This window comes from Aythya fuligula, chromosome 2 (assembly GCF_009819795.1).
Source record: "Aythya fuligula isolate bAytFul2 chromosome 2, bAytFul2.pri, whole genome shotgun sequence".
NCBI lineage: Eukaryota > Metazoa > Chordata > Aves > Anseriformes > Anatidae > Aythya > Aythya fuligula.
The window spans coordinates 84054928-84070721 of record NC_045560.1 but is presented as its reverse complement, the minus strand read 5'-3'; the positions used below and the strand labels follow the sequence as shown (position 1 = coordinate 84070721).

Genomic DNA, 15794 nt, shown 5'->3' with positions numbered 1-15794 from the left:
TTTTTTTTTTTTCTTTTTTTTCTTTTTTCTTTTTTTTTTTTAAAACGCACCGGGGAGAAGAAAACAAAAAACTGGAAATTCATACATCTTTCAAAATTTGAAATTGAAGCAATATTTAGAACCATAGATGAAGAAACACTGTGGCATTGGTGTAATATACACAATGCACTTGTTTTTTTTATCTGTAATGTACATCAAATACTTTACAACAATGCATTAACAAAAGGCAAGAAACATCTTGCTGTACAGAGGAAACCCCAAATGCAACTTGAAGCCTAGATTCACAATGAATGAGGATATTAAACAAAGTGTGAGAAGCTGTTCCCCATAAAGTATGTACGCTGCTCAGTTACTTGTGCTTAACTCTTAACCCACATCCACTGTCATGTTCTCCCTACTTCCTTCAGCCACATTCAACACACAGCACCGAACTTTAGACTCTACAGGCCAACAGTAAAGTTGTCCCACACGTAAAATATATATATGTGTATATATATATATATTTCTTTCTAATTACTCCCAGGTTTAGCTTTCATTTCTTTTAGCCTTCTAAAAAAAATCTCTTATTTTTTTTCCTTACTGGTTATCTGGGCCTTCCTACGGAACAGGCTTTAACAAACTAAATTTGCAGGAAAAAAAATGTCTTGTGGTATGCATGCACATGCACAGTTCCTGGAGCTTTTGTATCTGCCCAAGTCTCAAACCCAGGAGTCGGGAGAGGCTGGATAGTGGCTTGTTTCATAGTTAAGTTCACTATAGGGACGAGCAGCTGAATAGAAGTCGACGTAGTTGCCAGTTGACTTTAGTCCCAGGTGCATGTTGTATTCACTTGCAGGTGGGCGATGATGCACTTGGTCCTCAAAGAAGGACTCATCATAGTTTCTGGTTGAATTCTGAAACGGCTGATATGGTTCGTAATCTTTTCTGCTGGGCTCCTGTGGAACTGGCTGTGTTGAAACCTGAAAGATAGCAACGCCCGCAGGTTGTTAGATGCAAGATGTTGTTGTAGGCAACAAGAGGGAAGAAGGAGCAAATCTCATTCTGTTTGTCATGCTGGAAATAGAAAGTTGTGCATTGTCTTAACCTCTGCCCCAAAGCAGTGCTTGGTAGTCAATTAATTCCACAGCTCTGCCTTGTCAGTACATTCTTTACATTTTCATTTATTATTTTATATTACTGCTGCTAACAGATGCTGCTGCTTTATTTCAAAAGTAATTCAGATCTGGATCTGAGCAGTGTAGCTCACAGTAACTTTAGTAAATATAATCTGTATATATGGCTTTCTGACTACTTCACAGCTCTACAATGCAAACATTGTTGGCCAAAACTCAGCCTTGAAGAATCTGACTGGAAGCGATACACACTCCAAAGATGTTAAACATTTTGCAGCTTCCTGTGCCACAGGTGAGATTGAGTAGCAGCATATCGTTAAGAACCAAGTAATAGTCTTTGGGGCACTGACATGAGAACATTTCAAACTAAGTGCCCTGAAATGTGTTCTTCTGCTGCTGTTAAGTTGAACCAATTTCTTACCACTGCCTCAGCGCTTCACGTTGACAATCTTGTGTTGTTGCAATGTTCCAGCAAGTTGCCTTGAGGTTGAAGTATTTATGATACACAGAAAAAAAAATCTCATGCAGTCCTCTAACCTAAGTAATCCATAAAGTTTTTTTCAGACAGCCCTAGTGAGACTCTGCTTTTATACTTGGGGCTTAATGAAAATCTGAAGTTTATAAGCATTTACTAAGTGTCTTTGTGACTGCAAAATGACACAGACTTCCAGTCTTCAGATGGTGTCTTTTCCAATGAGCCACCACTGGGAATATCGATGCTCCAACATCAGTGTTAGAAGAGTTTCTGCAGAACCTGCTGACTATGCACAAGCTCGTAAAGCTCCTTCAAGAAGAGAGGAACAGTGGCACTGCTGGATACCATGATTCTACAATATTCTTTGAAAGTGTCTGTATTGGACTCTATGCATAGAATGCAAAAGGCAGTCAGTGTCCACTGCCTTTAACAGTCCCTCAAGTGATCTTACAACACTGGGCACAATATTAGAATGGCAACAGGAAGCATAACAACCTCCTGAAGATTTCTATTTCATCTCACTCCACGTGTTCAAACAAAGGTGCTTCATTTTGGACACAGAAGAAAAATTCTATACTAAATAATGTATTCATAAGCCAAAAAGATAGAGCTGGTTGATTTTTTGAGTAGAAAATAGTGGACTGAGTTAGTACTTTTTAATTTTGCTGGTTAAACACATTATTTCTGATGGGTCAATCGTAAACTTGACATTTCATTGAGACAGCCAAGTGGGAAAAGGTGGAAAAGCACTCTTTTTTGGGCTCTCACTCCAAAAATCAGATTAGTTCATTCATGACTGAAGCTACATTGCAGCAGCTGTTAAAATATACCCTTACTTCCTCTAAGTACTGTGTTGGTTAGAAGGCCTTTATCTCTTTAAAGGCAATAAAAGCAGAAACACCTCCATGCACTAAAGTGGCTCACACAAACAAAGGATATGGTACACCGCACGAAATCCTGTCTTAGGAGCAAAACCAATAAAGGGAAAACGGGGGCACAGAATATCAGAAACTCTCCTCACTATAAGTTTGTGGATTGAAACTGAAATATCATTCATTGAAACTGAAATTTCAGGTAATCTAGTAAAAATTTTCGGGGAAACTTTTTTTTATCAATTCTACTAAATATTCCTTTACTTGTCTGATGTTAGCAATCATTTAAAATGCTTGTCTGAAATGTTTTTTGGCCTTATATCTCTATTTGAAAAATGCTGCAACTTTTGCACATTGCATAAGGAAGCTATGAAAACATTAAGGAATTGTGGTAATTAAGTGTAAAGTAGCATTAGGTATAAAAATGAAACAAAAGCCTATGACTGCAGAAAATGTTTTCTAGGGACTGAGGAAATACTGTACTGGAAATATATGGCCATATGAATGAAATACATGTCAATATTGTGATAGCTCTTTTTCTCTTTCTGTGAGGTTGTGTTAGCTTGGCACCCATGCTGCCAGTTACGCTTTTCAAATGCCCTACTTTTCCAGACATACTTTTTGCTTTCTGGTTTTCAGGGACAGGGCATTTTAGAAGCTCAACGTTCCTGACTGAATGGTTTGGATGTATACACATTAGTTGTGGAGTGGCAAAATGACAAACCTGAGGGCATAAGTACACACATAAGTACATAAGTGTATACACATAAGTACAGTGCATATGCCTCTCTAAGAGATAGAGGGAAGTGCCTTTTCCAAGCCTGCTCAATACTTGAGTTTCTTCCAGAACGACTAAGCCTCTGACTCATGCGGTGCCAGCAGTAATGCTGAACGTCATGATGGATACACCCAAGTAATGAGATGTGAAGGGGCTTCGCCAAGTTCACTGGCATGGGACATCACGAGGTATTTGACAAAGCAGAAGTGCCCATTATGTTAGTTTGGCTTTTAGACTATGCATCACAAACCCAGAACTTTAAAGGCATTCAGGTCTCAAGCCTGTCTTGATTTCATTAAGAGTTACCAGCCTTAATACTTTAGCTAATTTTGCGCATATGCTGTCATAATCCATTGGAAACCCATTTTTGAAACTTGGGCTGAAATTTTGCATTAGCATAAAGAATATAATTTGCCTGCAGCCAGTGGAATTGCTAGCAGTTGGTCAAGCAGATGATTCATTTCTTCTATCTAGATTTTTTTATCCTTGTGATATTTTTGGTAGTTTCCATTTGAAAATGTGACATTGGTGTCTTGCCATCTAGAACAGTAACATTTTAGTCTTCCCGCTTACCTGGTTATGTTTGATATCTTCAGCAGGTGCACCGTAAGAATTTCTGTACAAAGTTGAGATGCCAGTGCTCTGAGCTGGAGAGAGAAAAGAGGAAGGAAAAGCAGTTTTACCAAACATACCTCTTTGGTCTCAAAATGAATTGTTAAGGCTTTGTTTAATACTTACATAGTGCCCATTTCGCATGCACAAACATTTTTAAAAGTGTTTGCAATCTTCCATTTTCTCTCCCTCTCACTAAATAGTCTTAATCTTTGATTTGTAGTACATGCACGTACATGGTGTACACTTATTAATGGTTACAGGCACTATGTCATGTTCATACCAGTCTTCTGCACTTCACACATAAATCAACAAAATAATTTCATATACAGCTAGCATTCAGTAATATATTCCAGATTATACATATGATTTTGTATCACACATAGGCTAAACAGGTAGCAGTTGCAAGTAATGAAATTAAGAAATATTTATCTCCTTTCAGGTCAGTTGAATGATGTTATACCAAATCTTATCCTACAGTGCTTTTGCTATATTGTGAACTCATTCTTGGGAAAACTGATTAAATACAACTGAAAAAATGAGTTATGCAAAAATGTAATACGCAGTTACACCAAAGAGATCTGGCCAAGATAGTCTCAAATCCATAAACCACTGTCACTTTCTTTTCAGATGTCCTACTACGAAAACACATGGAAAAATTGAGCTAAGAGTTTGAAATCAGAAGTAACTCTAAGGAAAAAGACAACATCATCATACTGCTTTGCAAAAAATATATTGCCCATCCTGCTCCCCCCCCAAAAAAAAAAAAGAAAGGCAAGGGTTTTTCCTTCAAGGCTTTAGCCTTTACTGATGAACTCATGATCCTGATTTGGGTATCTGGCTGAAGCTCAGCCTGCTGGTAGAACCAGAAACATTGCATGCATTTCTCTTATTTGAAATAATATGAATAATACGAAGGAAAGATGTGTGGCTGCTGCACAATATTCTTACTGGATACGTGTTATTAACTTCCCAGATATTTGAACCAATGTTTTGATGATATAATCATGACTATCATTATAAGAGCATATGCCTGAAAGAGAATTTTAGAAGTAGCTGTGAATCAGAGTCCCCACAGGAACTGAAACACGTTGCCCATTCAACTTCTCTCAGGTCTCTGTGCAATGGTATAAAGCCCGGAGGCACCAAAAGATGCTTTTAGTACCTTCGCAACTCAAAACTTTGAGGGCAAGGACTGAGCAGCAGAGCTGAAAGCTGGCTGTGGGACCCATGCTAGTCACGTCACTAAGAGACACCGTTACTGAAGAAGTAACCACTCCTTCTTCCCTTTGCAACCTGCTAGCATGGACCCCAGCAGGCAGAACTGCCTCCATCCTTCTTCCCCCAGCTACTACACCCTCTGTGGAAAAAAGAAAGAATGGAATGGTTGATCATCAAAGTCGACTGTGAAATGCCAATTCTGATCTTCGCATCTGCCACAGGTATCGTGCTGAAGGTACAATTTTTGACAGAGCTTGATGCACGGTCTCCTGTTGTCACTTTACAGATCTCAGGTGGTGCTCTTGAAGTTCTCCACTATGGTCTTGAAACAGGATGAAGACAGGGCTTATATAGTCAGGTGATGAGATTTAACAACTGGGGGGAAGAAAAACAACACATTTTTTTTCACTTGATGACCATGAGCTAATAGGGGTGAAAAAACCTCTTGGTTCTTCATGTGCTGGATGCAGTTTCTAAGACAATGACAGTTCTGTGTAGGAAATGTTGCAGAGCCCCACAGGTCTCTGAGTAGTGCAAAGGGATCCTTTCTGTGAAAGTGGGAAGTAAATGAGCTCTGGTAACAGACAACGGTTGGTCTTTTTGGTGGGAGGTACTCTCAATTTTGCATGTGTGCCATCAGGTGGTAACAGATGGTAGTGATGCCTGCTTGAGTAGTTTATTGTTTATCTTATTGCCATAGATGTTAGCACTGAAGGGTTGATCTACAAAGGTTCTCTCTGTTCAGGCTGCATTTTGTCACCAAGCTTGATTGATGTGTGAGACTTGACAGTTATTTTGGTGTTTTTTATGAATTACAGCTGCATCCTCTGCTCTAGTGTTTGAAACTCGCCCTTCTGAAGACAGCATTTGGTATTAGAGGAGCCTGCATCAGCATTACTGTCTACGGTGCTCCTTATGCCTGCGTGGCTCTCAGCAGTGCCAGTGCCAGACCCTTCTGTGATACCAATTTTTTTTATGCTGGCTTTATGAATTCTTTGCTTGCTCCATGGAGTGCTACAAGAAGCTGGCTTGAACAAAATGGAAGCGATACTCAGTGTGTTGGACTCTCATTAACAGGGAAGGGCTTCTTGTAACCATTTTCGTTTCATGCAGATAAATCTCAAGCAAGACTTAAGCTTCATGCATGCAAGTTTTCAGGCAGGCAGGACTGAAAATATTTGATCTGGAGAGGACAATACTATTCATAATTGTTTGCTGTCAGGAAAAGAAGAGGCGCAACACCTGAGGGTTTTATGGAGAATCTGATGAAAAATAGTAGATTGGTAACATGCTAATTTACATAGTATTCCCACAGGCAATCAGAAAGACTTCAAGGAGTATCATGACCGTTCCATCTTTTTACAGGTAAATAAAAGGGCACTAGGATCCTGTATGCCCCTAACAGCTATGATTATTAAAAAACAGAAACAGTTCAGAGTTGGTGCATATCTGTCCAACACAGTACTGTGAAATATGTTGTATTTGTCACATGCTAGATTGAAGACTTGCAGTCTCACAGATCACAGATTCTGCGATGGAAAAAAATGGGTAGTCTGTGTATAAAAATAGCTGCAAGGTCTGCACTGCTGATTTCACTGCAGTCACATGAATGCAAATCCACAAATTCAAAATGCAAGCAAACTGTGGTATTCTTTTTGTAATGCGATAAAAGGGAATACAATGACACATTAAATGCTTGGAAATGAATGCCAAGAGTTCACAGACAAGAAATCTTGGCTTTGTCTAGCTGCGAGGCTGACATAATTCTGTTTCTGGAGGAAATGTAAGTCGAGCAATGTAGCTGCCAGTAACGCATGCCACCCCACTCCAGTACCTGCTTCTGAGCACGCAGGCAGCACTCCTGGGAACTCCATTCCCCCTCTGCCATGCCTCAGTGAGCAGCTGACTCTTGCTGTCCAAAAGCAGGGGGCAAATATAAAAGAAAGAAGGGAGAGAATGAGCCAGGTATTGGGGTGATTAGTAACTGATAATTGATGTTACATGGATGGGTGTCATCATGGTAAAATTATCAGAGAGAATTAATGAAATGATCTTATTTTTTAAGATGTGGCAGGAGAAGGGAAAGGGGTACAAGGAGCAGGAGATGGAGATTTTCCAGCAGCCATGCTTCCTTACAGAGATGTAAGAATTTTCACTGCAGATGAAACGATTCCAGAATTGATGAGTGTGGGCGTGTGTATTTTATGCAGCATATAAACATCAGCGCCATATAAACATCAGTACAAGATAGTACTGAGAGGTACATCTTACTGGAAAAAATTGTGATGGTTCTAAAGTGAGTACTATGATCAACCTGCAGCACTCGGTGGTTGCGTTGTATAAAAAACAGAGAAAAATGCCTTATTTTTTTATTTTCTTCATTCAGTTTTAAAGGTGATATTGATTTAAAAAAAAATAGCTTCCCACAGAAGTCTTCACAGCTGATGACAACTTTGAAAATTACGTCAGTCAATGGTTTATGTGACAAAGTTATCATTGACCAAAGCCCTCCCCGTATACCTCAGTCACTTGGCTCATGGTTTAACATTCAACTTTCAGTTCCTAAAAGTATTCATTCAGAACAGATTTACAGACACTTTCAAATAATAAGGTACTAACCTTTTACACTCACAAACACAGACTGATAGTAAGAAAGGAAAGATCAACTGGGCAGCTAGTTATCCTCTGCCAGGATTGCATAGCCTGCTTTTTTTACTGCCATCAGCAGGACCCAATTTTCTAAAATTTATTTCAAGACAGTAAAGGCAAATGCTTCTGTGCCTCACAAATATCATCTAACAGAGATCATTGCCTGTCATTACCACCACCACCTTCTCGTGTGGTGAAAGGGCACGACAAAGATTACAGTGTACTGTGGTTTCTTAAAGTAGTAATAAGTTCAAGTAACCCAAGCATCTCTATCTACTATAACAGACTGTGGCTGTTTGTGTTTAGACAGTGCAGGGACTTATAAGTAAGCTGAAATGAGAAAAATACAGATGATAGATTACTGATAAGCAAAAGAATAAACTAATCAGGAGTTTCTGCTGGTGGAAGTGAAGATACAGGAGGCAGACTGTGATGCACATATTAGTTCAGTAAGGGATTTAATAAAGTGAAAGAAACTTTGCAGTAGAGTCCCATGATAGTATACAGTAAGCTTATCTTCTTTGTTCTAAAGGAGAGCACCAAGGCATAAATAACGTTATCACATTCATTTACAGTTCCTGTGTTTTTTTTAAAGGACTATAATAGTTTTTGTCTTAAAAATATACTTTAGGTGATAAAATTTTATTATTGGTTATTATTTTCTACAGAAAAGAGAAGATGGATTGTAAATATACAAGGCATCATAAACCTGCAAAGTGAAGAGGGCAATGAGAACTTTGATATTATTCCTCTATTTTTTAGCTGTCCTTGTGAAATCAATATAAGTTATCATTTTCAGCCAAACTGTTTACTTCATAGATTCTCCATTTTTTCCCAGAGGTTTCCTGACAACTCTCCACAATGGCAAGAAGCCAACATTTCTACTTCAAAAATCCATCAAAAAACCTTCATTTCAGTCCCAGCCAAGAGGTCATAAAATTTTTGAACTATAAACTGAGAAGAGCTTTGGAGAAGAGCATGGAGACAGGTGTGGATAAATTGGGACTACATCTGTAGCTCTACAGTCTCTGTAAATCCATAAGTCAAGGAAAGCTTTGTGTAATACATCAGCTTGGCACAAAACACAGGAGCAGCTCAAAATATGTATACGCCAGGTGGAACTTGAAAAAACATTTATCTAAGTCCCATAGGCTCTGTGGATGTATGAGCTGCAATGCATTATTTGATGCACAAAATGAAATACAGGCATTAGAATAAACTTGCTACATGAACTTGCATTAGACTAGAGAAGTAAAGCCAAAATGCCTCACAATTAAAACCACAAATACTGTATTTTATATTGTTCTTTAATGAAATATTTATTGTTTAATTAACTACAGATACATTATACAAATTTCATGTCCAATGTTGAAAAGCAGGTCTCCTTCTGTTATTTTCTTCTGTTCTTAAAATAGTGCTTAATTTGAGCCCAGACCAAACAAGCAGAGATTTGGTGATCTATCTGAAAGAGAGAGCAAGTGATTTGTTAATTCCATATCCATTCATACAATGTCTATACAAGATTTTGAAATATTATAGAACTTTTCAATTTGTTTTTGATACTCCTCACTGAGCTCAGTAACTGAAAAATAATGGATAGTCAAGCATGATGCTGAGAGCCTTGAGTTTTCTTATTAAGAGCCAACCCAAAAGATCAATAAGAACAGATAAAATACAAACACATATTAAAGGAAAACAGGATGCAAAAATCAAAGTAGAGCAAAGGTTGCTGGGGAAGTACAGACCTCAGGCTCCTAAAATTATATAGAAAGAGAAAGGAAATAAAGGAGAACGTAAGTACTACAGTAAAGGACAAAATGAAAAGGGTTGGGGAAAAAGAAATCAATAATGTTTTGAAGTAGGAAGAGACATGAAAGAATAAGTTACTATCTGCAAGGAAGCACAGAATTTCCATGCAAAAACCCTTTCTTGAAAACATTCTAATATAATCTGGTTATCTAATTTGCAGACAGAGCTAAAATGAAATACTAATGCTTCTGCCTTTTCAGCTGCTGTTCTTACTCCTTAGATTCCCTCTACCCTCTACCCGGATCCTTGAAAAAGCAATGAAAAAAAAATTAAGTCTTGTCCTCACAATTACACAAGTAATGACCACTGAAGTGTTTATAGTAGTGTTTTGTGTAGTAACTACGAAACACACAAAATGTTATAGATACATTAAATACAGTACCTTGACAGAACTTTCTGCAATTCCATGTAGTATCCTGCAGAGGCGATTCAAGACACTCATCATTTCTGTGGTTTCCGTATGTTCTTGACTGTCATTTCTCTTCCTCTGACTTTTACTGTCTTGCTAATTAATGTTCTGTTTTGCATTTTGACACAAGTTCAAAGCCTGGCCTTTAGATTTTGATTACACAACGGTGTGTAGCAAAGAAGAAGCTGTATGAGTCATATCATGTCTTGAAAGCAGACACTGTAGCATGGAGGGCTTGACACTAATCAGCACAGTACTTGTGTCCCTGTGAGCTTAGGACCACCCATTCTGGCATTCTCTGAGCAAAACCTACGCAGGGGGAGGGGGAAAAGGTAACAGGCAGAAAGTGCAGAATGACTCCTCGCTGGAATTTTTTACTTGCACCAAGGTAACGTTTGGTGGAGAAGACACCATGATGCTCATCGCTGTGTAAATATAATAAAATGCTCAACAACAAAGGTTATGGAAGTCTGTGCAACAGTGATTTTGCAGAGAATTAAAGAAGAGATGCTGTACTAGACAAGAGTCAACATTTTGTAATTACTGAAATGCTAACAAGTTAATGAGCTCACTAGGAGAGAGAGGCCTTCACTAAAACCTGCAATAGATGCCGTAACACACACCACGAACATTTTGTGCATTTGAATCACCCTAGCTAGGAAAGAAACAGGGACAGACTTTACAAACTGCTGCTGAATCTCCTAGGAATAGGTGACATGTAAAAACATCTAACTGGTCCCAGAAAGCCAATCCCAGCAAAAGACAGACATTAGGGATCACCACAAGTGCTAAACCATTGTCATGCTTACAGAAACAGCACTAATTAATATAAGGTGGATTTACCCACTTCCTTCTGAAAAGAAAACACAATTAAAAAGAAGTGTACAAGTGTTTTTAAAGCCTTTTCTGTTATAAAAAATCACAGTCTTCACAAGTCATTTTTGCAAAGCATTGTATCATTAAGATCAAATACTTCTTCAGTTGTATTTCTCAAGGTTGCTAAAACTTTGGAATCAGCCAAAGCAAGTTAACTCTGTTCTACATTACAATAAACTCAGACAACCCTATAAAATCAGCCGTCTATCACAGCTGATTTTTACATATGCTATGTAATTATAATCTCACCTGTCATGGTGTCTTTCCTAGAAGTGTGTTCTCCCTTATTTCCATGGTAAGTGGCGTTTGTTCCAGTTGATTCATAGTCTGTTTTCCTTTCTTTTAGGCTGATCATTTCCCGGGGTGAGGCTGGGGCACTTGCTAGATCATAAAAATGGATTTATTTTTTCTCGCCACATATCACTGAATGTACTGTTTAAAGTAAACATTTTAGTAATGTATGTATTTGCTAGCAGATTAATGTCAAGCTGTTTGAAGAAACACCTCCATGTTATGAAAGAAAAGAAAACGTGCTGTTATTTCAAATACACTACAAATGTTTTAATACGATTATTAACTCCAAATATCATTTTCACCTTTTTTTTTTACTTACACCCATCATCTAAGGTGATCATTAAGAAAAAGTACAGTAATAATAGTTTTTTTTTTCCCTTTTAGCTTTTCAGACTCTAATGTGTCAAAACTTTCTGGTATATGTACTTTTGCTTTTCTTCTCAAAATGGTCAATTAATTAACTTTCAACTGAGTAGAAAAAAAATATAAAAGGAGAAAAGCCCTTATAAAATGGATTCCTCCCTTCTCTGTTGAAGATAAACAAGCCCATGAAATAGTTCTAAAGGGAATGGGAAGAAAAGAAAGATATTTTTTTCATAGAAAACATGTAGGAAAGAATCCCTAACACTTAAAGGTAAGTCTAATAATTTCTCTGTCACTATCTATGTAGGAACAGTTGACATTAAAACACTATTTCTTTCATCATGTGCTGGGAAACTCTGCAAGTGTTTAGAAGCTGAGACTGCTGAAAGAAGGAGGTTGGGGGGGAATGTTATGGAAAAAATTGGCTCATACGATTGTTCCACAATTGACTCTGAGTGAATAAGACTGACTGTCAGTCAGTAAGAAAGAGGCTAACTGAAACTCTTGCTACAGCTAAAAGCAGGGAAGTGCCAGGTGACTTGTAGTGCCAGGTTTGTATGTGATTTTAATGCACTGGAGAATGTGAGGGTGGCGCTGATCACAAAGACTCACAGCTTGTGATGCTTAGACAGGAAAAGGGGAAAAAAGCAGGGACAAAAATAATGGATTGCAAGTGAACTGACTTCACTGATTTAGGTGTTGGGAGATACCATGTGGTTTCCCTGTTGTGGAGGGAATGGGAGGGGAGGGAGTACAAGGTGAGCATCCCAGAGCCTAGTAAAGGCATAGTGGTAGAAAAATAGATAGACTGCTGGTGCGTATTTCCACACCTTCCCCAGCTGCCACCCAGACATTCAATATATGTTATAATAGTCTCCAAAGCAATAGCAATGTCATTTAAAAATAAATACATAAATAAATAAATACATACATACATAAATAAATAAGAAATGTCTTCCAGCATCTCTAAACAATGTTATAATTTTTAGTTAAGGAGCAGGGAAGCCTTCCTTGCACAGTGATGCTGAATTCTGTTCAAATTGGTTCTGCTGGCCCTAGCCTCTGAATTTACAGAGCAAATATGGGACAGATAGCTCTTATTATGGAGGTATTAAAACTGGGGATTGCTTTTAAGTTGCTTGTCAATACTGATGTAATTCTAAAGATGATAAAGGCAGCAAACATGAAGATATGAAGAAACGTGACATTAAGTTACCATATCATCTAATGGGGACTTGACTCCCACAGGGGACAAAACAGAATGCATACCTTGAAAAGGTAACTAACACTTGGATGCATTTTGTTTCACGTACTCTGGTAACACTTTGAAGTATTCCAGTGTTTTGAATACAACTGACTGATAAGAACAAAACCATCTCTCTCTGTTCCCTGTAGAAATTATACCTTTCCTCTCATGTTAGAACAATTGCCTTTTGGCAAGTGTTAAAATCCAGAATTGCCTTCCTCCAGAGTTTTTATTGGAAGCAGAGATAGATCGAGTAGTCGACATATTGAGAAGTAACATCAAGACTTTCTCCTCTTATTCTTAAAGTACACAAAATAGACAGAGCTTTCTACACTACTTACAAGTACTGTATCACCAAGTCCTCGAGATGGATGGGACATTATGGGTTCATTTACTTCAAACATTTACCCCAAGGTAGGATGCACTATACCAAAATAATTCTTGACAGACTTTTGTCTACAACTACAGATCTCTGATGACAGAGACCACATAACTGCTCCAAGCAGTTTATTACTGTGTTTTGTTTTCCTACCATTAGAAAATGTTCAATGTCTAGCTAATCTGACTCCTTGCTGCTCAATATTTTAATTCGTCTGCTATGAAAGTAGAGAAAGTTCACACCATGCCTCTTTGCAGCTGCCTGTTACATGTTTGAAGACTTGGTGTGTACCTCTTCTCGCTGCCCTCATCTTGTCTCTGTTCTTTGAGTTAAACAATTACAGCCCATTCAGTGTGTCCTCATATCCCAATTTCTCCATTTCCTGATTTATGTTTGCAGCTGACAAAACCCCCTAAATCATTTCTAATGCACTTTCATCTAGCTAGATATTCCCCTTAGAACTTATTTGTAAATGATTGGATCTTTGTTTCCCTTTGGGCAGTTATCTCCAATGTCTCAGGACAACTCTGAATTCTAACGATGCCCTCCAGGGTAGGTGACCCTTTCCCAGGTTTACGTCACCTGCCAAGTTAACTGGCACCCTTTGTGTATTACCAGGGTCATTATGAAAAACATTGCAGAGTCCTGGACTCAAGACAAACCTCCAAGGAAAGCAGGCTTCCATTTAGCAAAGCATCACACCTATTCTTTAAGAATGGTTTTCAGTCTGTTTTGTGTTGCCATGTTTTCTGGACTGTTTGCAAACTTGCCCTAGCTTGCCTATAAAAATCACACGTGAAGTAGTTTCACCGATTATTGTAGATTTCATTTACTGGCTATTCCTTTCCACAAAGCCTTGTGACTATGCTGTGGAAGAAATTCAGGTGGAATTATAAGAAGAAATCCTATTGAATCAATGCTTGGATTTGATATGGGTACTACCAGACAGTAACTTGTACTACAACGTAGAAGTAGATACTCCTAAGCAGCATTTATGTTCCTATAATCTCTGAGGTATTTAGATTGTGATTACTTTCTCCAACAGTTTTCTAGAACATGAATCTGAGCTGACTGCTCTGTAATCACATGGGCTCCTCTTCCTTCAGAAACAGCCACTATGTTTGTCCTTTGCTAGCCTTCAGATGACTCCTCAGAGCAGTAAGATTCATAAGAAATATTTTTTGAAGTGTGTTCTATAAGCATCAGAAGTGAGGAGATAGTCCTGGGCAGAGATAGAACTAAGGTCTCAGGGCCAGACATTTCAAGTGCCTTGCACTTGTCAAAATGAGATTTTGAACAAAAAAGGCAAAGAAAAAAAAAAGGAATTCCTTGCAAACCGACTTGTGTAATGACAGTCAATAGCAGCTCTCACTGGGCTGTACTTCTGGACACTTCAAATTTCCTCAGTGGTTGCTCTGCAGGACTAAGACACCACTAATAGATACTTAAAACTATTTTCGTAAAAATCCATCTACTGCATGATGCTGATGGCAATAATTGGTTTGGCCTATTTTAATTCTAAATTCTTAGTATACCTATGGAATGGCAGCATTTGATTGAGCAAGTAGTAAAATTGTTTTACTCTGTTTACCTTAAAGGAATTTCACTGAGAATGGTTTTATCTAACCAAGATATGTTTTACCTTAGAATAAGATGATGAAAAAATGCTCAGATTTCTGAACAGAAAAGTAAATTAACACGGAGGTGTAAGTTGCCATACTTACACTAATTCATTGCAGGGATTGTACAGAATTAATGATAGCTGGTCTAAATTTGTCATCAATATTACATGAAGACCTGTAGTCAACCTTTTATTAAGCTTGCATATGCATGTGTATGTACACTTATATACACATACACACATTCACATATAATCAGAATAAAAGCTGACATAAATCATGTGGATCTTTCAAATTCTGCCAAGTGTACAGAGCAGTCATAAACAGCTTAATGGTTGTCATGACTAGCAAATAGAGTAGCAGAGTTTCCTCATGCTATCAATAATCAACCTGAGATTAATCTCAATCAGGAAAACGCTGCATAGTAATTCATAAGAAAAAGTTAAGTAATATTCTTTCTGCTGTAGAAGTTGGCACATTGTCATGCAAGAAAAAAGTAAAGGTAATTCCTACCTTGAATAGATAGTTCAGGTAAGAGTAAATAATGCATTTTGTAGGCTTTCATCATTCTTAACAGATCTGCATGCCAGTGACATTGCTTAACAGAGAAAAATGACAGTGATGGATTATTTCTGTCTTTACTTCAGCCCTGGAAGCCTGCACTTACCTGAGCGGTTGTTAGGAGACATGCGCACGGGAGAGATGGAGGGCGTGCGTGATGAAGAGTATGGTCTTTGCCGATCCCTTTCTATTGTTGAAGATGAGGCTACAAAGTGATACTGTGACCATCCATCCTGCAACATCAAACATTGTGACAGCAGTCAGCAAATTCGCCATACAGTTCTTGGCATTAAGTAGAGAGTATTCTCCTCTACTTTTTTTTTTTTTTTTTTAAACTACTTATATACAAGTAGACTACTATCTTTTTCCTGCCACTGGGTGGCAAATACTCTTACTGGTGCAGGATTTGATTTGCTGACTGTACTGAAACACCAGAACAATCAAAATGCAGAAAGTTCTGTAAAGTAACATATTTCGGAAAGATTCATATTATGAAAACACTGAACAATGTTTTAAGTT

The 15794-nt window shown here is 38.0% G+C and overlaps 1 protein-coding gene across 7 annotated transcripts in view; it reads right to left on the bottom strand.

The window, feature by feature from the left end:
* Positions 1-530: 530 nt before the first annotated feature.
* The window catches only part of CTNND2 (catenin delta 2), a 641797-nt gene continuing 626533 nt past the window's right edge, over positions 531-15794 (bottom strand). For all 7 annotated transcript variants that reach the window (XM_032182073.1, XM_032182078.1, XM_032182072.1 and 4 more), the window contains 4 exons: positions 15382-15508; positions 11063-11194; positions 3811-3884; positions 531-959 (listed from right to left, as the gene is read on the bottom strand). In XM_032182073.1, the coding sequence (XP_032037964.1) occupies positions 699-959; positions 3811-3884; positions 11063-11194; positions 15382-15508 (594 nt within the window). In that variant the 3' untranslated portion in view covers positions 531-698. The remainder of the gene's footprint in view (positions 960-3810; positions 3885-11062; positions 11195-15381; positions 15509-15794) is intronic.